This window comes from Aricia agestis, chromosome 3, assembly GCF_905147365.1.
Source record: "Aricia agestis chromosome 3, ilAriAges1.1, whole genome shotgun sequence".
NCBI classification, from domain to species: Eukaryota; Metazoa; Arthropoda; class Insecta; order Lepidoptera; family Lycaenidae; genus Aricia; species Aricia agestis.
In genome coordinates, this window is record NC_056408.1 from 21,410,093 (window position 1) to 21,435,012 (window position 24,920).

Below are 24,920 nucleotides of genomic sequence, written 5' to 3' on the forward strand. Positions count from 1 at the left end.
GACGTTCTTTTTTTTAATAATATAAAAATTGTATTATCATAAAATAATTGATAATAATTAAAGCTAAAAAGATACTCTTCTATAAAGCCAACGTGTTGATATCTCGTCATTGATATAAATTATAATATAAATAATACTCAATTCTGGTAACACAAAGTCATAGAAAGAAAATAAAATTTGTAAAATTTAACAAATCAATAGTTTTTAAATAATAAATTAAATGAATATATAAACAGTCTTATTGGAATAATTATAATCATACATCTAACCAAATTAATTAATATGAGTAGTTATAACAAAGTTTTAAATAAAACACTATCCTCACCATATTATGACAGTATTTCAGGTAAAACAATTATAATTTTATGAGTTAATGGATAATGAAATACTTAATCTTCACAAGGCAAGTCATGTCATTATAAACATTCATAGTATGAATATAAGTGTAACACACACGTAACAAAAACGCACATTACAAAAATAATAATACTTTAAATATTTGATATGTAAACTTGTTCTTATTGCAGTTCAAGTCATAAAAATGTTTCATAATGTGTGTGTCGAAGTGTAATTAATGCTATTAGTAGACATCAAATTGGCATTGGTATTTATTTAATTTTTATATATTGGAACATACATATTGATGCTGTTGTTATTGCATATTTGGAACTTTTTTATTGACAGTATTTTCGGTCATTATAACACATGTAAGGTAAAATTTTGCTGGTGAAACGTATTTTATTCAATACACGAGGCAATTGAAAAGCTAGTCTAAAACTCTAAATCCATATAATATTTCTTATTGCCGTGTATATTTTGTGCACGTTTCTTTGAAAGCGCTAACCATTCGGTGTCTAATAATAGCATAAATAAAAATTTGAAACAGCATAAAAATAATAATTAATAATCCTAATCTACAATATTTGGTGTCGATTCGGTTTTTGTACTTTGTTGTCGTAACTATTGTTGGTGCATTATTTTTCGCCTGTAGACAAAATTCTCTCAGACTCGTTGCGTTCGCCATTTTTTGTATACTTCTTTTGTTCAACCTGAAACAATAACATTAATACTTTTAACGATACTATCTTGTTCATATTTTATAAGTAAATTATTATCGATAACGACTACATCGTACTTTCGTACAAAGTCATAAGTGCTAATCATTTTCAAAATTTATTATGACCTTGTGCGACAAGGTGCGTAAGTATAGAAATATTTTATGAATTTGAAGTATTAAAGAGGGTTTTGTTAATGCTAAAAGCGATATTATAATAATGTTTTTTTTATTGCGTACTATTTCTTGATTTTCCACATACTATTATTTCTTAATATTAATAATCTAAGGCGACTAACCCCAAAAATCAAACATCGTCCTTCTCTATTCACACTCACGCCCGTCTTTCATATGCCAGGTGAAAAAGAACGACGCGGATTCATCGCCAAATTACAGTCTGTCAAAAAATTCATGAAATTAAAAAGTGGCAACATCGTAGTGTCATCCCTTTCAAATCAATCTAAGAAAAAAAGGATGACACTACGATGTAGCCACTTTTTAATTTCATGACTTTATTTTATTGACAGACTGTAGTTTTTTCTCAATAACGCGATAAATACACAACATTTTAAAAATCCGCTTGGTCGATCTCTCAATGATAGAATTTTATGCAATGTGTTTAAATATTAACTTAGTTCAATGCACGGTTATGGCAATAAATGAAAAATTCGTGAAAATTAGATGCATCTTCGTGATTTTTTTCTATCGAGAAAATTTTAAGATATCGTGTTTTTGCTCAGATCGAATTCTCGGAAATATAATGTAGTATCTAATTTTAGAAAATGAAAAAATTCGGGGCTTATTTTCAAGTATAAAAATTAATTATAAAATCGACACTTTAGGGTTAGTCGCCCCCCTAAATGGTATCTACTTGTATGAAGTGAACAAATTATGCCATAAACAGGATGAAACAAACAAGTACCTCTGGCTCTCCAATGAGCGTATTGGCAAGGTAGGGAGCGCGTAGCACGCCGCGCCAGTAAAGCTTCTCGAGGGGCCGGTTGACGCACCATCCCGCGCACCGAACCCCCAGAGACCGCCAGTAGCTCACCTCGCTCCTGGCAACACAGGCATGTGACGTGTTTAAGTAACAGTATATGGGATGTTCTTATTTATCTACATTGGCTTGTCTTCTGCGCAAAAAACAAATTATATATTTTTCCTAAATACTAGTAGTATTCGTTTAATCTAAACAACATTACAATTATAAATATTTATTGTACGAAATAAATATGGCTGCTGTTTAGCATTGGAGATCTATTCCACATAAAATCGGGTTTTGAGTTAATAATGCAGTTTTATTCTAAGAGAACATAAGCTTTACGACAGTGAAATCCATTTTTTTGAAAACCCACTGTAGCATATTCTAGAGTACAAAAATGGTTAATGCTTATTCCTGTAAGTAAGGTTTTGTATATAGCATTAATAAATTGAATAATTGAAGTAATAATTAAAAAAATTGAAGTAATTGTGCACCTGAAATTACCCGTAAGTTGATTAAAAATAATATTATGCATGAAATGTTTTTAGTTTGCAATAATTAGATTATAGACTAACGAGTATTTCAATAATTACCTATGTCCAATGTCCAATGATGGTAATATGGTAATAAATAAAAAAACTCCCACACCGGTTTCGGTGGCGGTGGCCGGTTTTAATAAAACCAGGCCAGTAACGCAGGAGTAATTTTATAGTGCCCAAGTGTGCGCGCAATACAGAAGAGCACTCTGCTTTTAAATGAAATCAGGCCAGTTAAACAAGAGTATTTTTATAGTGCCCTAGTGTGTGCGCAACACATAAGAGCACTCTGGTTTCATTGAAACCAGAGTGCTCTTATGTGTTGCGCTAAAAAAAACTAAAAACATTTCATGCATACTATTATTTTTAATCAACTTACGGGTAATTTCAGGTGCACAATTACTTCAATCTAATTCATTTGTAATCTGATTAAAATTACTTAGTACTTTTTGACCAACTCTGCACGTGATAAACTAATTATTTCTACATTAACTAAATTTATTCAAAATTGGTTCAGCAGCTTAAATGCAAATTAATAAAGTTTATTGCATGAAAACCGAACATTTTCCATGATAAAATAATTTTTATCATGGAAAATGTTAAATAGGATAATTCCTATGTCCTTCTCCACAACCTAACGTAATATTATTTACATGTCCTTACATACCTACTCAATATCGATATCATAAGCCAAATTCAGTTTTGTTGACTGCGCGGGAACCGCGTGCTCAACGCAATACGCATGCTTATGCGTGCGTACACTCACTCATTTTCTTAAAGGTGGAAGTTTATTTCGCGGAATATTGCTAAAAATAATAACAAACAAAATTTTAAGCTATAGATTTCCGCAAAGTAACGCCTGATTCCATTAAGTAGTTTTGTTTTTATCCATAATGTCATTTAACTCAAAGAGTGGTTGTTCCTAAGTGGCTGAGAATAAAGTTATTCTTTGATTATAATTTTTATGTACCACAAAACTGTAGAATTTGTTTCTTTCATTTATACAATGATAATTAGGAGGTACTTGGTAATATCCAGCAACCGATTCATAGTTTTAATGCAGAACACATTCAGGAATTTGCAATTTTTGCCAATGAAAGACAATTGATCTTAGATTTTTCTAATATAGAAACATTGTCCGATGAGCTTACTATTGGAATGGATTAAGCAAAGAACAATTTCAGCAACTTTATTTAGAGGCATCAGGGATGCAAGCTGTCCATAGAAATAAATTAGCACTTGCCGCCTATCTCATTAAATTGCGAACTGGTGAAAGCGATCAAAGAATTACAACACCTCTGAATATTATGAAAAATTGTAACCTCCCAACTATTTTATTTAATTATATTAAGTTTTAAGCTATATTCTATGTTGAAAATTATTACAAACGAAAAGCAAAGTGTTAGAAACTGTTGTAACTCTTCACCCTTAGCAGTGTTTGTGTAAAACATAAGTTTTTTACAAACCAAAGTTCAAGCCAAGTGCCAACTGTCAACGACTGGACGAATTCAAATTGGAGCTGGATCTATTCCCAAAGACTGCGTAAACCCGGGGAGTATTGCTTTTAATTTTCATATTTAGAAGTCATCTTTTACAATTACAACAATAAAAAATCAACTCCACATCGCTCACCCCTGTGAGCTACGTCCAAAACACACTTGGCAAAGTTTACTTCTCTCTTGGCTTGACGAGTAGTGGAAGCGAAGTTGAAGATAAAAACAACAAGCCCAGACATACACTAAACTCGAATACTTCACACACATTAAACAAGCAAAGAGTCATCCTCAAAAATACTCAAAAATTAAGTTATTAAATATTGAGTTGTACAGTTATTCAGATTTAATAATTACTATTCAATCTGTTTATACTGTCTTCCACACTTTGTTCTTGGTCTCCTTGTTTGTTTCTTGTTTATTTTCAATAGTCTTAATCTCAATTCTATTCATTCCTTATCACTTTGCTTATCCTTTCCATTTTCATAGTAACTGTACATAAAATACACTGAAATATTGAGGCTGGCTTTAGCTTATATAGTAAAAGGTGACTTATAAGTAATTAATTCTAATAATCAAGCCCAGTTTAGCCTAATATATTATAAAACTAATTTCAGTGCTTGGGAATGGACAGCAAAATGATGACTCGCTCAGCCGTGGTCCGCCGTACTGAGGAGCAACTTCGTGTGGCCCTCACTGAACTAAAACAATATAAGGACCAGTGCCAAATGCTGTTAAGGGAGAGAGATGATAATGAAAAAGAAATGCTATCTGTTTTACAAAAGAATAAGGATTTAAAATTAGAACTTAACAAGTTAAGCTTGGACATTGAGGACATTCATAAGCAAAACGTGGAACTACAGGACATCGTTGATGGCTTCGACCAATGCCGAGAGGAGTATGAAGACACTCTCAAGAACTCGGCTAACTTGAAAATTAAATTGAATAATGCTGAGGACTATATTTTAAAACTTAAAGAACAAATACATGTTCAAAGTGCCACCCAAACACAAATCTTGTATGATGAACTTATCCATAGTAAAAGTAAGTCACATTCTATCTCTAAATCATGTAACATTGACATTTCTACTGTTGATTTAACCGGTGATGATTCATTGCCACTGTGTGAAATGAATAGTAGGAAAAAATTAAAGAAATATATTAGAATCAGAAAGTGCATCAAGAATTATTGTAAACTGTCACTGAAAAATAAAAAATGTTTAAATAATTTATCAAAGGTTGTTAAAGAAAACCAAATTTTGAATAATAATTTGCTAAATTGTAAAATTGACTTAGAGCAAATTAAGTGTAGCTATGAGGCCGATGTATGCAACCTACAAGCAGAGATTTCAATACTTCTAGACTCTTTAGACAATTTGAAAAAGAAATATGAGTTGTCACAGCAAGAAATGCAGGGGCATATATCAGCAATGAATGATCTGCTCGAAGTGACTCATTACAATGAGGAGCGGGTTTATTCTTTATTGAGAATCAACGGTTCCTCAGATAAAGCTGATCATTCCGTTTTAAATAATATTGCAGATATATGCTCCAGTCAGAAGGTACATACGGAATGCCCAACAAACATTACTTTAGTCAGTGACGAGTTAGGTAAGGATTTAGGTGTATATTTGAATAGAATGTGTATTGGACAATCTTTTTCTAATTTTTGTATGCCCGGAGCTTCTTACACTGAAATTTTAAAAAGGGCTTTAACTATGACATATTGTCCGAATACTACATTAATACTTTTAGTTGGGAGGAGAGGAAAATTAAACAAAAAACAGATGACTGAATATTTGGACAAATTATTTAATATAAAAAATGTTACAAAAGTCATATTGTTTACTTTTCCCTACATTCAAATGTTGCCAAAGAGATATAATAAAGAAAACATTTCCAGGTATCAGCTGAATAGCCTAATGTATACAGCTGTAAATAATAATTGTATTATTTTAAATGACTCGCATACACAATGTCAGGTTGTAGATATTAATAATTTAGATTTTAAATTATCTACTATGAAAAGAGATAAGTACTTCTTATCTCATTTTTATAAAAGACGTATAGCCAAGTTGCTATTTAACTTTTTGTTTATAAAATCAGCCAAGTATTTGGCTTCCTCGACTACTGCTTTTATTGAGCAGAATATAAGTCATATTTTGAACGAATTGGAATATGTTCCAAATATTTCTTTAAATTAGATAATAAGACAATGGAGGAAATCTCTTGCAGAAATAAATTACCTTTAAATAGTCAAAATCCTACCAATTTAATAGATTCAAATATAGTAAGTGAAAATAATTGTAATTTAATTAATCTGGTGCATCAGAATTTACAAGGTATGGTAGGTAAAGAACTTGAAATTGAGTTATTTTTTAAGGAATTTAACATTGATATTATGTGTATATCTGAACATTGGTTTAGATCACATGAACTCATTTTCAACTTCAATGATCACCAGATAGCAAGTTCGTTCAGTAGAGAAAATGCCATTAGAGGCGGCTCTTTAATATTAATCAGAAACAATTTTAAATTTAAGGAACGTAAGGATATTGTGAGTCTCTCTACTGAACGAATAATAGAAGTGGCCTGCATAGAGCTGAACCATCTAATAATTGTAAGCGTATACAGGCCTCCATCAGGGTTATACGAATCTTTTGAAGTAACTATGGAACAAATTTTGTCAAAAATATGTGCATCTAACAAAAAGGTTATTATATGTGGCGATTTTAACATTAATTTATTAGATTTAACCTCAACTACTGTTAGATTCACATCTTTATTTCAATCGTATAACCTTTACAGTTTGTTTCAGGAACCAACAAGGGTCTGTGAGACTACAGCCACTTGTATTGACAATATATTTACTAATCTTATTCCAGACAAAAAAGAAATAATTAATAAGCTAAGTTCTGATCACTGTGGACAAATAGCCTCTTTTAATATCAAATGTGACAGTGATGCGAAGAAAAATCTTGTGTTTATTCCTGTGACCACAAAACGTATTGAGCAATTTAGAAGTAAATTAAATTCAAATATCCATTTATTGGACAGCTCACATAGCTCTGATGAAGCTTTTAATAAATTATTTAAGGTGATAAGAACTCAATTTAATTCAATATTTACTTCTAAAACGGTTAGAAACAGTAATAAAAAAACTAAATTTATTAATTGGGCAACAAAAGGAATAAAAATAAGTAGGAAAAGATTATATGACTTATATGATGAAAGGTGTATTAACAATAGTGAAGTATTTAAAGCATATGTTAAAAACTACTCAAAAACCTTCAGAAAAGTTTGTAAAGCTGCTAAAGCCCTATATATAAAAAATAAAATTAAAAACTCTAAAAATAAAATCAAAACAACATGGCAGGTAATAGCGGGTGAGACTGGAAATGTCACCTGTCGTAGCTCTGATTTTGAACTATACTTTGAAAATAAAAAGATTACTAATGATCAAGAAGTTGCGACGGTCTTTGAAAAGTTTTTTGCTGACATTCCGGTCTCAACGACAAAAAATTTAAATTCTTCGTCTGAAGCTGCCGAAATGCTACTCAGAGACAATGTAAAGGAATGTGATGTCAATTTTAAGTTTAGAGAAATTAACCCCAGAGATATTATTGATACCTTTAAATTGTTGAGTATCAAAAATACTGCTGATCTCTGGGGCATGTCCACAAAAATTATTAAATCAATAATTGACATCGTAGCTCCTCATTTAGCAATGATTTTCAATGACTGTATAAAAAATGGTGTTTTTCCTGACTTAATGAAGCATAGCAAGATTGTTCCTTTATTCAAAGCCGGAACTAAATCGGATCCCACGAATTTCAGGCCTATATCAATTCTACCGACCTTTAGTAAAATATTTGAAAAAATTATTTTAAAACAATTACTAGTACATTTTAATTCTAATAATTTATTACATGATAATCAATACGGATTTACTAAGGGTCGATCCACAACGGATGCTGGTATAGGACTCCTTTGCAGTATTTTTGAGGCTTGGGAGGAGTCGCACGATGCCTTAGGTGTTTTTTGCGATCTCTCCAAAGCCTTCGATTGTGTTGAGCATGCTACATTGATCAGGAAATTGCGCCACTACGGAATTAAAGACTCTGCTCTCAGCCTTTTGACTTCTTACCTTAAAAATAGGACTCAAAGGGTTGAGGTTAATAGTAAAAGGTCCAAAGGAACCAAAATAGAATTAGGTGTCCCACAGGGATCTATATTAGGCCCATTTCTTTTTCTCATCTATATAAATGACTTACCTTATCTAGTTAAGGATAATAATAATGTATAGTGTAATAGTGCTTTTTGCTGATGACACTTCACTTATTTTTAAAGTGAAGCGACAACAGTCGAACTACGACGAGGTAAACAGTGCTCTCTCAAAAATAGTACATTGGTTTAATGTTAATAACTTACTTTTAAATTCTAGTAAAACAAAATGTATAAAGTTTACTTTGCCCAATGTTAGGCAAGTCCAAACCAATGTAGTATTAAATGATGAGAAGATGAATTTGGTAGACAACACTGTATTCTTAGGTATTACACTTGATAGTAAATTACAGTGGGGTCCTCACATTGTTAATCTTGCAGGTAGGCTCAGTTCTGCAGCATATGCAGTCAGAAAAATTAGGGAAATTTCTGACGAAGATACGGCACGATTAGTATATTTTAGTTATTTTCATAGTAGGATGTCATATGGAATCCTTTTATGGGGAAACGCTGCCGACATTAATACAATATTTGTGCTGCAGAAGCGAGCCATACGTTCTATTTATAAAATGTCTGCTTTAGAATCTCTGAGAGATAAATTTAAAGAAATTGGTATTCTAACTGTTGCTTCTCAATACATTTTGGATAATGTAATATATGTTAGAAAAAATATAAGTAAATTTAAAGTTAAAAGTGACATTCACTCTAGGAATACTAGAAATAAGCACAAGCTAGATATGCCGGTGATCAGACTTAGTAAAGTCAGTAAATCTTTTAAAGGTCAATGTATACGCCTTTACAACAAAATCCCAGAAAACGTTCAAAATCTTTCCATTAATAAATTTAAAAAAGTAGTTAAAGAACGTTTGTGTGCCAAAGCCTATTATAAGGTCAATGATTTCATAAACGATGGCACACCTTGGGAGTAGGATGGCTTCTTGCAAGGCTACTTCTTCATTATTATAGGACTTACAATTATGTATGTGGATATTGTATATAATATTTAGTTACAAAATTGTAAACTTTATTTTAAAAGATTAATTTTTTTCTCACTTTTTTTGGTAAAAAAGTGGGCCCCGTGCGAGTTTCTTACGCCGGTTCTTCTCGCCGGGTTAGTTCCCGAACCGGTGGTAGGCATCATGTAGGACTTTCTGAAAACATTTATTTTAAATTTATTCAGAAATAAAACAATTTTGATTTGATTTGATTTAAAAAAACCTCGCACCATATTAATTGGTAAATCACGTGATGTATTGGAGTGAGATTTTGTCCCAAATAACTTGGGAAGCAATAATTTAACCCGGACTGAGATATCAGAAAGGAATTTATTAATTCCTCATGGGTTATTTGGAGGAGTAAATAGGCAGTTATTATAATTGATGGAACATATTTGTATGTCGAGAAAAGTTCTAATTACATGTAACAAAAAGATACATATTCTTTGCACAAGTATAGAAACCTTATAAAGCCTTTACTTATGGTATGCTCGGATGGATACATTGTAGATGTGTTAGGCCCTTATTCAACTACAACATCGAATGCTAACATTTGAAAGAGTTTTTCAGTTTTTGTTTCTTTTTATTTAATTATTGCCTATTGATAGGAAAGTTATATAGTTTTGTTTTGATAGTAAAGAAATTAACAATAACAAAATGGCAAGAAAAATAAAATTCTAATGTTTATACTGTTTATACTTTCAAAAAAGAGTTTTTTTTACTGAGATTAAAGAGTTATACTGCCTCAAAAGATTTGCTTTTATGTTTTGGACCTAGCGCTTACGAAACATTTAATTTTATAAATGTCTCGTAAGCGTAAAATAACCTTGTTTTTTTTTTAATCTCTTCCCAGTTCACAAAGTGTCCTCCCCTGTATACCTTGTCTCTCCCCAGTACTGTGTATTTCCCCTGGTCACTTATAAAACGATATAAAAACCAATTAAAATGTAATTTATGTGGTGAATTCTTTAAAGTAACATGAGATAATTCAGGTTCATCAAAGCATGTTGATATTAGAACTGCTGCGTGCTCAGGCATTATTGCTAGTGGCATAGGGTATTCGCAGTTTGAAGAAATATGTAGTACTATGGATGTACCAGGATTTACTGAAAAATATTTTGCTAAAATACAAGATCTTAGCAAACCTATGGGAAGCTACTGCTATAGAAGTTATGGAAAAATTGAAGCGAAAAAATCCTTGGTCTTATATTAGAATGGTTCTCTTCCAACAATCTGTTACTCAATCCAAATAAAACAAAGTGTGTCATTTTCAGAGTGCATAACGTGAAAAATAACACTGAAATTAACTTAAAAATTGGTAAAATATTATAGTCATGCCACTGTTTTACGCTTTTTTTAGCTATACTACGCAGCAAATGATGCTAATAGACTATAGAAATGCGCAAATAATTTGCTGTTATTAGAATGTTATTTATTCAAACACTTTTTATAGTGAATTAAAAAAATGTACGTCATTAATTATCAAAATATATACTTACAATAACTTTTTAATATTATGGCAACACAAATACGATAATATGTCTATGTCGCTCCCACACTGCTGTTAGATAATGTTTGTAAACATTTTCTAACATAAAAACATTTACTAACAAATGTTGTCAATTGTTACATTTTGTTACGAACTATGGATTTGTTCATTGGAATAGCATTCATTTTTTGTTTAGAAAAGAAGAAAAAGCGCTCTTATTGGATGCGCCAAACGATACAAGCTAGAGGAAAGTATAGTGCCACAGACTATCTCAAGGATTTGGGCATTGATAGTTGCTTAACTTACGAGTCTTATGGTATGTGGTGAGTCGGAGGCGTTCCCCGACTCACTACCTACGCCGCCGTCACACCGTTTATAAAAAATTAACAAACAAAAGATAACACATGTTTTGTTTTGTTATAATTTGTTAACTTACGTTTACTAAACGTCTTCAAACATGAAAACATTTTTAACATTTGTGATTAAATGTTTGCTAACAAATGTTTACTAACGTTACTAAACATTTTCTAAGGGCAGTGTGGGAGCACCATATGAAACGTCATTCGCTTTGTTTTCGTGCATCGTGAATTTTGTTTTCGTGTGAGATATTATTGCAATTGCTTGGCTTTTTTCAATGGATTCCGACTCTTCTTCCCATTCTGACGACCCTGACACAAATATGGACACCAATACTGCCCTGCACATTGACCCTGGCACGCTTATGGGAACCAAATCTCGCACGAATGATAACCCTGACATGAATATGGACTCTGAACTTCTCTACTCGTTCCACTGAAGTAAGACATCCCAACAATAACCAACCCAGTATAATCTTGCCAATGTACACTAGAGCTTCAGATTCTCAACAGTTTTGTTTAAAAAAATAATAGTTTGTCAAACAAAATTTTTAGATATTCTGATGCTCTTCTGATGCTGCGAGTGTCCATGGGCGACGGAAGTTGCTTTCCATCAGGTGACCCGTTTGCTCGTTTGCCCCCTTATTTCATAAAAAAAAAAGAGGGAATAGGGTAATAGGGGAGGGTAGGGAAGGGAAGGGAATAGGGGAGGGTAGGGAAGGGAATAGGGTAGGGGATTGGGCCTCCGGTAAACTCACTCACTCGGCGAAACACAGCGCAAGCGCTGTTTCACGCCGGTTTTCTGTGATAACGTGGTATTTCTCCGGTCGAGCCGGCCCATTCGTGCCGAAGCATGGCTCTCCCACGTATAAAGTAATATTATATCAAGAAAATATTATATCAATTATTATCCTTGGTGCTTTAACGTTGTTAGTGTCGGCCGAAAAGGAAGATCTTCCGACCGAGCGAGATAGCATGCTCGGTCAGGCCGAAGCCCACTGACGTCATCTCAGACGTTGTATATATCTTGCCGTTCTCCGAAACTTCGATAGCGCGATGCAGGAATGTTAGGCGAATTGTGGGTACCGCCACATCACTCCCCCCCGAAGACCTGTGGTATTCTTCGATGCGCTTGTGTTGTCAGGTGTGGGCCGAAGCTACGCGTGCAATGACCAGGAGAGGGACCCCGTGCTCTGCTTGCTGACCGGTCGTTGTAGCCTATGGCTGCCCCGTTCAAGCCAGACGCGGGTTCGACCGGCGCGGACCTCCAACGCGGCTTATGGTCGAGGCGACCCGGTTATGCTTGATGTCTGCTGACGTGGTGCGGAGGGGCGGGGAGTGTTGATGATGATTGATGTCCAGAAGGATGCGTGTTCTTGTCGGTGGTCACCAATTTAACGTTGTTAGTGTCGGCCGAAAAGGAAGATCTTCCGACCGAGCGAGATAGCATGCTCGGTCAGGCCGAAGCCCACTGACGTCATCTCAGACGTTGTATATATCTTGCCGTTCTCCGAAACTTCGATAGCGCGATGCAGGAATGTTAGGCGAATTGTGGGTACCGCCACAGTGCGAAATATCTAAATAATAAAATAACAAAAAAAAGGATATGGACGAACAGTCCATAGACGGTCCCAATTTTAATAATAAAAAATAAAAAAATCGGTTATTTGGAGGAGTGAATAGACAGCCAGTTATTAAAATTGATGGAACATATTTGTATGTCCAGAAAAGTTCTAATTACATGTACCAAAAAAATACATATTCTTTGTACAAGTATAGAAACCTTATAAAGCCTTTACTTATGGTGTGCTCGGATGGATACATTGTAGATGTGTAAGGCCCTTATTCAGCTACAACATCGAATGCTAGCGTAATAATAAATGTCAGTAAGAAGGTATACGCGGTATGGCATTCCCTGGGAAGGTGGAAGAATTTGCTTCCGATTAAGACCAAGATCCTACTTGCCGAGTCCTGTAGGGTTAGTAATAATACTCGCAATATCTTCTTTACTCAGTTTATTTCAGGTTCATACAAAGAACACATGTACATATTTTACTATTTATAGACTGTAGACATTCATGCGGAACCCTACTATGGGATCGCAGGTAGGACGCGTGGCATCGCAACCTTTATCCCTCCTAGCCAGCTTTTACTTAATGACGCGGGGCATCGATCAAGCAAAGCACTGGACTCTGAGCAGACTACGGGAGCAATCGTACTCGGAGCCGTCTAGCGAGCGACTGACTTACTGAGGTTTTTTTTTTTTTTTTTTTTTTTTTTTCGAATGGGTCTACGCTACCGGCCCTGTGTGAGAGGGCCGTTTCAGCTTCGTCGGTAAGGAGACTGCCGTTTAGCAGCCTTGAGGTTTAGTTTTTCGAAAGGGGTCAGGAGACCCCCCGTCACCCCCTAGTGGGCGACGTAATCCGGATATTGGGGGACAAAGGATAATTTATTTAGGGTTGGTACTAGGGGTCCGACCCCGGCCGCACACGCTGATGTGTGAAGCCGCTCGCGCGCGTAGCAAAACCTAACGGCGTACGAGTGTTTATCGCGATAGAGTAGCTCTGGTATTTTAATCTATTTGACTAGGAGGGCCGGCCCTCCCCCCTCCCGCGTGCGGTCGGGTGGACGCGCGCGCGATTGTCCTTATGTCGAGTAAATTGTCCGCAGTATTGATAGAGCTCTCTATATCAATGTCGCGAACGCGATTAATGTTTAGGGTGCCTAGTCTGGCGGAATCCGAACTCGTTCCCGGTCGCGGGTTCGGTTCCGTGTCAGAGTCGGTCAGTACGTCTGTACGTGTGTCCGTGTTAGCTGTAAGACATCGGAGTCGACGCCGGCGCCGTCTCCGGTGCGTGTGTAACGCGGGTGCGTGTGATTTGTGTTTACGTAACTGTACACAGTACGTTACGTATTCTGTTATCCTGTCTACTGGGTCGGCTAAGATGTGCTTAGGCCGTTTATGGGGATTCCTAAACGTATTATAATTGACGTCATAATCAACTGCCCTTCTAACTAGGGGGTTGGGGTGAACTTTGCCTCTCTCAAAGAATCTTTCTACAAGTTCTTTGATGTGGGCTTTAATAGTGATTAATTCGAAGTCTCTATGCAGGTCGATGTTCCTCATATACGCGGGTGCTCCTGTTGCCATACGCAGGAACCGGTTTTGGACTCTCTGTAGATTACTCATCTGATCTTCACTTATGTGTGCGAAAGAGACACACGCATAAGTGAGTATTGTTCTAACACAAGTTTTGTATAGCGTCAGCTTGTGCCTTAAGGGCATCTTACTGCGTGCATTTAGTAGTGCGTATAATTTGCAGAGTACAAATTTCGCTTTTCGGACCGAGTTTTTAATATGTCTACTGAAGGTCATCAACCTGTCTAGAGTTACTCCGAGGTATTTAACGTGGGTGACTTCCGGAATGATGTTCCCGTGCAGACTGATAGGCTTCAATCGGATATTTGTTCGGCAAAACTGGATTGCTTTGCTTTTTTCGGGATTTACCTCGATTCTCCATTTAGAGAACCATTCACCCAGCTGGGTGACGGCCTCTTGGAGCCATAATTGGGCGTTGCGAATGTGTCTGCTGGCACAGAACAGAGCTGTGTCATCGGCAAACATGGCCCTATGCACCCTAGGGTGTCGGGGGATATCTGAGGTGTACAGATTGTATAGGGAGGGCGAGAGGACCGAACCCTGAGGGACTCCGGCCTCTAAGTCTCTTAGGGAGGACAGTGCGCCTTCGACTCGGAAGCGAAATGTTCGGTTTTTGAGATAGTTGCTGATAATCAGCACTAAACTGTCGGGTATGCCGAGCTGATATAATTTGAAAATTAGGCCTTTATGCCAGATTTTATCGAAGGCTTTTGCGATATCGAAGAATACGGCGCAAGTCTTTTCTCGGTTGTTCTTTTTTTCGAGAATGTACTCCGTTAGGCGGTGTACTTGGGCGGGGCAGCTATGGCGTTCGCGGAAGGCGTACTGCTCATCTGGAAGGAGATTTTTCTCTTGGATGACGTCTTTAAGACGTTTGAGAATTATTCTCTCGTAAACTTTGCCAAGGGAGCTAAGGAGACTGATTGGTCGGTAGCTACTGGGCTTCGCCCGGGGTTTCCCCGGTTTGTGTATGCCTATTACAATAGCTACCTTCCAGATATCTGGGAATGAACATCCTATTAAAAGGGCGTTAAAGATATTCACTAGGAGTTGAATAATTTCGGAGGGGAGCATTTTTAGAACTTTATTTGAGATGCCGTCCTGTCCGGGGGCTTTTTTGGCATGTAAGCCTTTAATGATGTCTTTGACCTCCTCTGAGTCCACCGGTCTTAGTGACTCCGTTGGTGGTCTCGAGAGTCGGTCCTCCACCTCATTTTCGACAATCCTAAGGTGCGTAGGGTCAATCGGGAGGGTACTTGGCCGACACTGTTGTTCGATTGTGTCGGCCAGAACTTCGGCTTTGTCTTCATCTACCAGTGCAGGAGGACGATTTGGTCTGACGAGTGGAGGCATATCGCTCTCCGTGTTATTTTTAAGGGCTTTCGCGAGGGGCCAGTAGGCCACGTGTGAGGGCTTTAATTCGCTCAGAAGTCGGTCCCATCTTTCTGTTTTGCGTTCTTTAATTTTGGACTTTACTTCTCTTTCGAGACGACGGAGGGCTTTCCGACAGTCCTCTGACGGGTAGCGATCATAGGTGCGTTTAGCCGCATTGCGGAGTCTGATGGACTCCTTTATGTCGTCCGGTAGGGGCCAGTGACCTTCATGGTTCATTGACACCTCCCGGGACGACTTTTCTATGGTCGCTACCAGGTGGTCGGTCAAGTCGGATGCGGCCGCTATAGCGGCTTCGCTACTAACTATGGTGTCTGGGATTTTATCGAGGTGAGTCGATTGAAGGTTTTGGATGTTATCGGCTAACGTTTTGTAGTCGATAATCTTTTTCTTTACGTTATTGAAACGGTTAGAGTTACCTATTGTAAACTTTACCGGTCTGTGGTCTGAGTTAAGCTCGGAGAGTGTCTCGGCAGAGATGTCGAGAGAGACATTTTTGCACAGCGCTATGTCTATAGTGCTAGGGTTTAGAATTATGCCGCTTCGGCGGTTGCAAGTGTCGTAGCGGGTGGGGTTTTCAGGAGCGATAATAATGAAATTAAGTGAGTCGGCGAGATTTGACAGAATCAAGCCGTTTGAATTGTTATTTACGTTGCCCCACTCTGTGTTTTTACAATTTAGGTCGCCGGCTATGAACACGGCGTTGCCTAAGTTGAATAGCGCTTGTAGGTCGCTAGGAGGGAAACTACTTTTGCACCTTAGGTAGGTGCTGGCTATTATGATTGGCTCATGGCCTGTCATACTGACATGACATAATGAAACCTCTAACGCCTCTAAGGGAGGCGGCTCGAGAGGGACGCAGTGGAGGCAACTCTTATAATAGATAAGAGTGCCGCCTTTTGGGGCTCGACTTCTGTCGTTTCTTACTAGTCTATAATTAGCAATTTTTGGTGTTTTCATGCTAGGTTTTAAGAACGTCTCCTGCACTAGTAGGATGTCGACTTCGAGGTTTTTGACGAATTCACGGATTTCGTCACCAGAGTCTCTAATGCCGTTCGCATTGAACGACACTACGCGTAGGGAATGAGGTTTTGTTCTGCCCGGGGAAGCCATTAATAATGGACGGTGGTTTGCGCCTTTATTGCGTCGACAAGGCGGGAGTGGGTGATTATTGCTGCTAATCTGTCGTCAAACGATCGGGCAGCTCTTATTTTTGCGGTGAACACATTAAGTTCCTCGCGATCGATATCCCTGAGGAAGTCTGCCGCATAGGCAAGATTCTTGGCATAACTTGTCTCAGGGTACGAGGTGGGAGGAGGCAGCGCCTTCACCACCCGTTTTGGTGGGGGAGGGGGGGGTGCCACCTTGGCTGGTGGGGGAGGAGGGGGGGCCGCCTTTGTCCGGGGGACCGGGAGGGGCTCCGGTTTCGGCGGGGGGGGTCCCCTGCTGCTCCACGCATTTACAGAGGGGAGGGGGGCAGGAACAAGGTTCTGCCTGGGGGGAGGTGGGGGCCTCTTTGGCCTTGGTGCACCTCGCCTCTTTTGCTTGGGCTTGGGGGCGCATCTGCACCCCCTGTAATTGGCCGGATGGCCAGAAGACTTGCACAGAACGCATCTGGGAGGTTCAGTCTCCTCAGCTGGGCTTTTGCGGGTGCAGTCGGCTGTGCCGTGGTCGCCTAGGCATTTGACACAGCGCGGTCTGGCGAAGCAGTTTTTGGCTGAGTGCCCGTACAGTTGGCAACGGTGGCACTGGCCGGGCATTGCCCTTTTCTGAGGGGGCTCAACTCGTATGCCAACGAGGTGGCACACAGATTTAATGTTAAAAATGGCTTTCCCCTCGGGGGTGAGGGGGAGGGTTACAAGTACCATATTGTACTTGTATTTTTTGATCGGGTGGTACATTCTGTGTACCGCTTGGACGGGGAACCCCTGGTTAAGGAGGTCGTCTTTTACTAGACTGGGGTCGATTTCTTTGTCGATCCCTTTTATGACGGCGCGTAGGACGCGCTCTTCCTCGAGAGCATAGGTGTGGTATCCTATTTTGCTCTCTTGGAGAAACTTGGACAGTCTGCGGTGGTCCGCAGGAGTGGCGACCTGCATTACAATGCCGTTGGGGGTGGAGTGGGCAGACGAGAAGCTGATACGCTTCTCGTTTATTGCCGCACTAATTTCATTCCATTTTGCCTTCTCCTGTATAATAAGCGGAGGAGGCAATTTGGGGGTCGGTGGGGCCTTCTGGGAAGACGGGGGGGCCGTCTGGGGGGCCGTCTGGGAGGACGGGGGGGCGTCGGTCATGCTGTCAGTCTGCATGGGGACAGCGCGCGGTGATTCCGGTTTGGGGGCCGGGCCCTCCTTTTTATTTTTGCGTTTAGCCGGTGTGGTGGCCGGCTGGGAACTGTCCTCAGAGGAGGCGCCGTCCGAGCGCTTCCTCTTTTTGAACTTCTTAGACTTCACTTCCGTGAAGTCCCCTTGGTCGTCGTCCACTTCCGAAACCTCAGAGCATTCCATCTCCGAGGTCTCGCTTTCAGCGGACGAGGTGGTGGTGGTGGTCTCGGATTCCGGTGAAGCCGGCGCCGAGGAGTCTACATCCGAGCCATCCGGTGAAGCCGGGGACTCGGTGTTGGCGCTAAATTCTACCCAGGCCTCTGAGGCTCCTGGGAATTTAGCCTCGAGAAAGGCCAGGAATTTGTTAATAATGGATTTCTCCATTATTAATTAAGCCTGGCTATGGGCTCTGCTCTACTTTTTAAAACGGTTATTAATTTCCTAGCTAATTACAACCCCGCCCGCATCACGGGAGGGGAGGTGTGTTTGCGCGGGGGAGCGCAGTGGTGTGTGCCTATTTCGTTCACTCTACTTACAGTTTTTACAATCCGTTCCTCGGACGCAGGAACGCACCGAAAAACACTAACACTGAACACAGACACTCAACACTATATCGGTGGAAAAGTGATACGATAGAACACTTGGCCGCGACGGAACGATATCGATCGCGAACGCGGCGGTTTGTACGGTCGCGGCAGCGGGCGGTCCGCAACGACGCGGCGGATGACGCAACGAGCGCCCAGGGCGGGCCCTGGCGGAGAACGCGCGAAACAGGGCACTCGATGCCGGCAGTCCCGAGAAGAAGACCTTTTTTCTTGACCAATGATTCACTTCACTTATTATATTATAGTGCGTTACACAAGGAAGTCGGAAGGTGGGAGGTCTGTTCATCGGACGGAATCCGAGAGCAGAGTGTTTTTGCTTACTGAGGTGCGGACGCCTCTTATATATACGCAAATTGTGGTGGGGCAAACAAGTTGTACTAGAGATAAGGGACTATGGACGGTGACATCACGATGGCGCGCTATAGTCCTTATTTTTGCCCATATTGGATTATGCCGATACGTGTTTCGTAGATCTTACCGAGGACAAACTTAACAAGCTTGAGCGCCTGCAAAATTTGGCTATTCGCTTTAAGAAAATATGATCACGTCTCGGAATATCGCTCTAAGCTCTCTTGGCTACCTATACGCTTGAGGCGTAATTATCGAGTGCTCTCTTTTCTGTAGGGTCAAATGTTCAACAATGAACCAGTAGTACACAGTTAACCACCGCTATATTTTTAAATTTAAACGTTATTCGAACGCGCTCACTGGTCACACTGAACGCCGACCGACACCCCTCTCCCCCGCACCAGTCGGCGGCGAGCTCACGCGCAAGACGGCTGCGTGACGAGCAATTCGTCATAAACTAGTGGCAAAAGTTGAAAAAAAAAAGTAAGTATTATTTAGTTTTACATATTTCTGTTGCATATTGCAAAATTATTAATAAGTTAGCTATATAGCTATGTTCATTGGCTTGCTTTTGATAATAAAAGTGATCTCGTAGTGATATTTTTTCATAACGTTTTCATAACTTATAAATATTGACGCTAGGGTGTTCTACAGTTAACCATGTTCATATGTTCAACAATGAACCACGGTTCATTGTGTACCAGCTATTGGCTCATTGTGTACATACATGATTGGAGTAGCTGACATCAAATTTTGTTTGTTTTAGATGGGTCGAGTTAAAGTAAATTCACGAAAAAAGGGAGGACATAGTGAAGAATCAATGAGGAAAGCCATAGACTTAGTTAAGGCAGGTATGAGCATTAGAAATGCAAGTAAAGAATGCCACCTCAGTTACCCAACAGTACGAAGGTATGTTGCTATGAGCAAATTAAACCCAGAAATACAGCGAGTAACTCCAAATTACGAGGTTAATGCAATTTTTACACGAGAAGAAGAAGGTTATTTAAAAGAATACATTGATTATTGTGCTCAAATATTTTATGGCCTCTCTTCAAAAGACTGTCGTCGTGTCGCATATCAAATGGCTAAAATCAATAAAAAAAACATACCTCCATCATGGACTGCTGCAGAAATGGCAGGAGTTGAATGGCTTCGATCATTCAAAAAAAGACATCCAGAGTTATCTTTGAGAAAACCAGAAGCCTGTAGCATTGCTCGAGCTACTGCTTTTAACAAACACACCGTAGGAAAGTTTTTTAGCAATTTAAAATCTGTAATGCAGAGACATCCTAGCTTTTCTGATGGCACTAGACTATATAATTTAGACGAAACATCAACCACAACTGTACAAAGGCCAGGAAAAGTTTTGGCACGTAAAGGCATGAACGTCGGAAAAGTTACTAGTGGTGAAAGGGGAACTTTAGTTACAACATGCTTTATTGTAAGCGCGACGGGACAATCTTTACCACCAGCAATGGTTTTCCCACGAAAGAAATTCCAGCCGCATATGTTATCTGGTGCACCATCGGGCACGTTGGGTTTGGCTGCACCTTCAGGGTGGATGAATGCTGAACTATTTTTAGATGTTATGAAACATTTTATTAAGCATACATCAGCATCTAAAGATAATCCAGCCCTTTTAATTATGGACAACCACGAAAGTCATCTTTCAATTGAGGCTCTTGATATGGCAAAATCTTCTGGTGTTACGATCCTAACTCTTCATCCACACACAACAGCAAAGCTGCAGCCTCTTGATGTTGGTTTGAATGGCCCATTTAAGACCTACTACAATGCAGCACTGGATTCGTGGTTATTGAGAAATCCAGGGCGCCCTATAACCATCTACAATATTGCCGAGTGTGTTGGTTCTGCTTATTTAAAAGCAATGACTCCTGTGAACATTGTAAACGCTTTTAAAAAATGTGGCATTTTTCCATTTGATGAAAATATTTTTACTGATGAGGATTTTTTGCCCAGTACCGTAACCGATAGACCACAAAATCCTCTAGTACAGGAAGGTGAGATTTCTCGCATGGACTTAGTGACTGACAATGTAACTGAAGAAAGACCTACATCGCCTTCGATACTTACAGAACCGGCACTCGAGGATATGTCAGCTCAGGAGGTTGAGTTGAATAATATAACACCCCCATTTGTGACATTTACTTCACGTACTCCTTCACCAGTTCCAACAACGAGCCACTTTATCTCACCCATGCAGTTTATGCCACCTATTAAAGCTAAACCTCGCGATTCAAAAAAAAGAACTCTAGGTAAAAGCATGATAGCAACAGACACGCCAGAGAAAGAAGCTATTTCACTGAAGAAGAAGATAAGAGACATTAGAGATATAAAAAAGGTAAAGAAAAATGTATTTACAGAAAAAAAATCCCTCAAAAAGATTAAAAAGAAAGTTTTAAATAATAACATGGAAGAAGATGACACATCAGACGATGAAGAATTTGTGCCCAGTGGGTCATCGTCTGGAGGTGAAGAATATTTGTATGACGATGAAAATGATGTTATTACCTTAGATGATAATTTTAAACCATTGCCAAGAGACCCAAAAGTAGGAGAATTTGTCATAATATTATTTTCATTAAAAAAAGGCACTGTTTACTATGTTGCTAAAATATTAGAAATTATAGACGACAATGATGAGGATACAGATTTTTTCGTAAGTTTCTTAAGACTTAAAAATAGGCTACGACAAACTTTCTGGGAACCCATTATACCTGATATGTCAGGAATCCAAATAAAAGACATTAAATACATTTTGCCAAAACCTAAAGTAATTGGAAGCAGCCGTAGACAAGCTACATTTTCTTTTGACGTAGATATGTCACAATTAACATTGCGTTAAATTTTTCTTGTTTTATTATTTTTATGTTGATTATTTAAATCATAACAAGACTGATTAACGTGCCAACACTAAAAAACTTTTAAGTAAGACCAATCGATCTCTTTTAATAATAATTTAGAATTAAGATATTATGTTTTGTAACTATTAAGAATAAGGTTTTGTTATGTTTTTATTCAAAAATCTAAAATTTATTGAAACTAGTTTTCATTACAAAGTTTAAAATGTTATTAGGTATAAATAAGTACTCTATTTTGATAAAAAACACTTTCCTAAGAAAATAAAGACTGATTGTTTAACGTTTTGTTTTAATATATCCTTTTTAATAATAGTAAATTACTATATGGTTCAATGTGTACTTTATGGTTCATTGTAGTACACCCCCCCGGTTCATTGTGTCCTATGGGATGGACACAATGAACCAAATCTTTTTTTTTTAAAAAGGCTATTTTTCCTCGTTAATAGTAATTAAATAATAATTTACCATATTCCAATACTTAGCCAAATAGTTACTATTCTCACTTAAACACATAAGCATACTTTATTGAAAAAAAAATTGAAGTTATGATGGTTGGAAATTTTGGTGGTTCATTGTTGGACAGGTCACCCTACTCGCTGCTGCATGATTCCAGAACACCTTCTTACCTGAAAGAGAATTTCGTCTTCCGTACATCAAGCGTAAAAGAACTGCGGTCTTCTTCAACATTATTGTTGGACATACCATTATTTAAAACAAACTTTCTTGGGTCCTCATTCACGGTAAAATCAATTCTGCTATGGAATTCTTTGCCTGATAATATCAGACAGGCTAAAAGTGTAGTCGTTTTTAAAAGACTTGTCAAAGACTACTTTTTAAATAATAATAAGTAATTATAATATATAAAATATATAAATATGTTTGGTATAGTATTTAATATATGTATAATGTTGGTATATTGTATTTGTATATTATGTAGTGTATTATTTATGGATTATAATATATAATATTTATTATAATGCATCATATTTATTTGTATAGTTAAGGTTTCTAAATAAGAATTGTTATTATTAATGTTTTTATTTTCAACTTTTTAGATGTAAGTAAATAAGTAATTAGTTGTAGATTGTTTTGTTGTTGCACATTGCCTATTTGCTTTTTATAATATAAAATAATTTCCTGCTTTTTGGTCGCTTGGAAGGAATTGCTGCATAGCAATAAAGCCGCCTTTTGTGTTTATATGTAGTTTACTAATAGTACTAATAAGTTTGTATTTCTTTATATTATTATGTTATGTGTAAATGCAATAAAGAATATTCATTCATTCATTCATTCAATAAATGAATTTAGTGAAGGAACTAAGCCATTAAGGAGATATTTTCAAGCACGAGATGTTTTTATAAATAAATATTTTATAAATAAATAATTTTCAAAAGTGGTCAAATCCATAGATTTTAAAGTAGGTACACAACATTTTTCTTTAGAGTATTCTTCATTGCCTCATAACTTTTATAACTAGCCAAATCCAGCCTAAATCCCTAAAAAATACAAATAAAAACTAACCTTAGTTTCAAAATTAGCCTATTCCACACCGGCTTACTTACAAACATGGTCAAATCCGTATGAGCCAATCACGTCGCTCCAAACCCCGGCCGCCATCTTGCGATCTCCATACATTGAGACAGCGCGTGGGCACCTAACGTTTCTTTTTTGTGTCGTGTTAATTAATGTTTTTTTATTGAAAAAACCTAAATAATAAGTGAATAAAATGGAGAAGAGTGTTGAGGAAGTGCCTAGCCATCAGGCAAAGAAGAGAAAATCTGTCCCAGGACCAAATAGTCGCGGAGAAAAGAAAAATAAGAGGTCAGTAATTTGTCGAACATTTCGTTAGTTTTATTGAAGTTAGGGTTGTGCAACTTTTTCACTTTACACTTTATAATGTTAATATTTTTCAATTAAATAAAATGATTTAAAGTTGGCTGTTTTTTTCGTTTTCAGGTATTCGGCTTTCGATTTGCCGTCGAGATATCCGTGCAGACACAACAGTGAGGCATATAGATGTATAAATATATCTATGCAAGATATGAAACGATTTCATGAACAGTTCTACGCTTACCCTGATAAACGGTATCAAGATGATTTTATCATAAAAGCCTGCAAAACTGTTGTCCCTGTCCGTAAAAGATCAGTAAATGGAAGAGGCAATGCCAAAAATATGAGCATCGTTTACAATTTAAGAGATTCTAGAGGGGCGATGATACCTGTGTGCCGTAATTTCTTTTTAAAAGCTCTATCAATTAAAAAGGGTCGAGTGAGAGGAGTGTTAACAAGACACTAAAAAACCGGATTGATGGCTGTAGAAAAACGTGGTGGGGATAGAAAGTCGATCAAAAACGTGAGATTGAGAGATGAAATTACCTCATTTATAAAGAAATTTAAGGGTGTTGAATCGCACTACTGCCGATCTAAAAGTCGACGTACCTATCCATCAGAGTTAAGCATTGCATCAATGTTCAAAATGTTTATCGAAGAAAATTCACAGTTCTGTCATTGCAAAGAGTCATATTTTAGAAAAATATTTAACACGAAATTTAACTTAAGTTTCAGTCATCCAAGAAGTGATATGTGTTCCACATGCATAGAATTGAAGGAAAAAATCAAAATTGAGAAGGACGATTCAACCAAGGCCCAAATTCAAGTTGAACTGGCAGTTCACGAAGAAAGAAGCAAATCGTTTTTTACATTCCTGCAAGACATGGACCCCACAGTAAAAATATTATCTTTTGACTGTGGTAAAAACCAACCGTTACCAAAAGTACCTGACCAAAGTACTTATTATTCCCGCCAATTGTATATTTACAACTATACAATAGTTGTAGGTCATTCCCATGCAGAACTGACAAAAGAAAATGTATTTTCTTATGTATGGACCGAAGATGTTCATGCAAAGGGGTCAAACGAACTATCAAGTGCACTATATCACTGCCTACAAAATAATGTAGATTTCACTGGTATACAAGTACTCCGACTAATGGCTGATGGGTGCTCAGGCCAAAATAAGAACTCCACTACTATCGGAATGATTTCCAAATGGTTCAGCAGCGGCGCACCAAAGTCACTAA

The 24,920-nt window shown here is 37.9% G+C and overlaps 1 protein-coding gene across 1 annotated transcript in view; it reads right to left on the reverse strand.

Moving 5' to 3' along the window:
• Positions 1–297: 297 nt before the first annotated feature.
• Positions 298–24,920, reverse strand: part of LOC121725488 — a 124,732-nt gene continuing 100,109 nt past the window's right edge. The window contains exons 15-16 of the mRNA XM_042112491.1: positions 1,977–2,112; positions 298–1,049 (exon numbers count right to left, since the gene is read on the reverse strand). Coding sequence (XP_041968425.1) covers positions 975–1,049; positions 1,977–2,112 — 211 coding nt within the window. The 3' untranslated portion in view covers positions 298–974. The remainder of the gene's footprint in view (positions 1,050–1,976; positions 2,113–24,920) is intronic.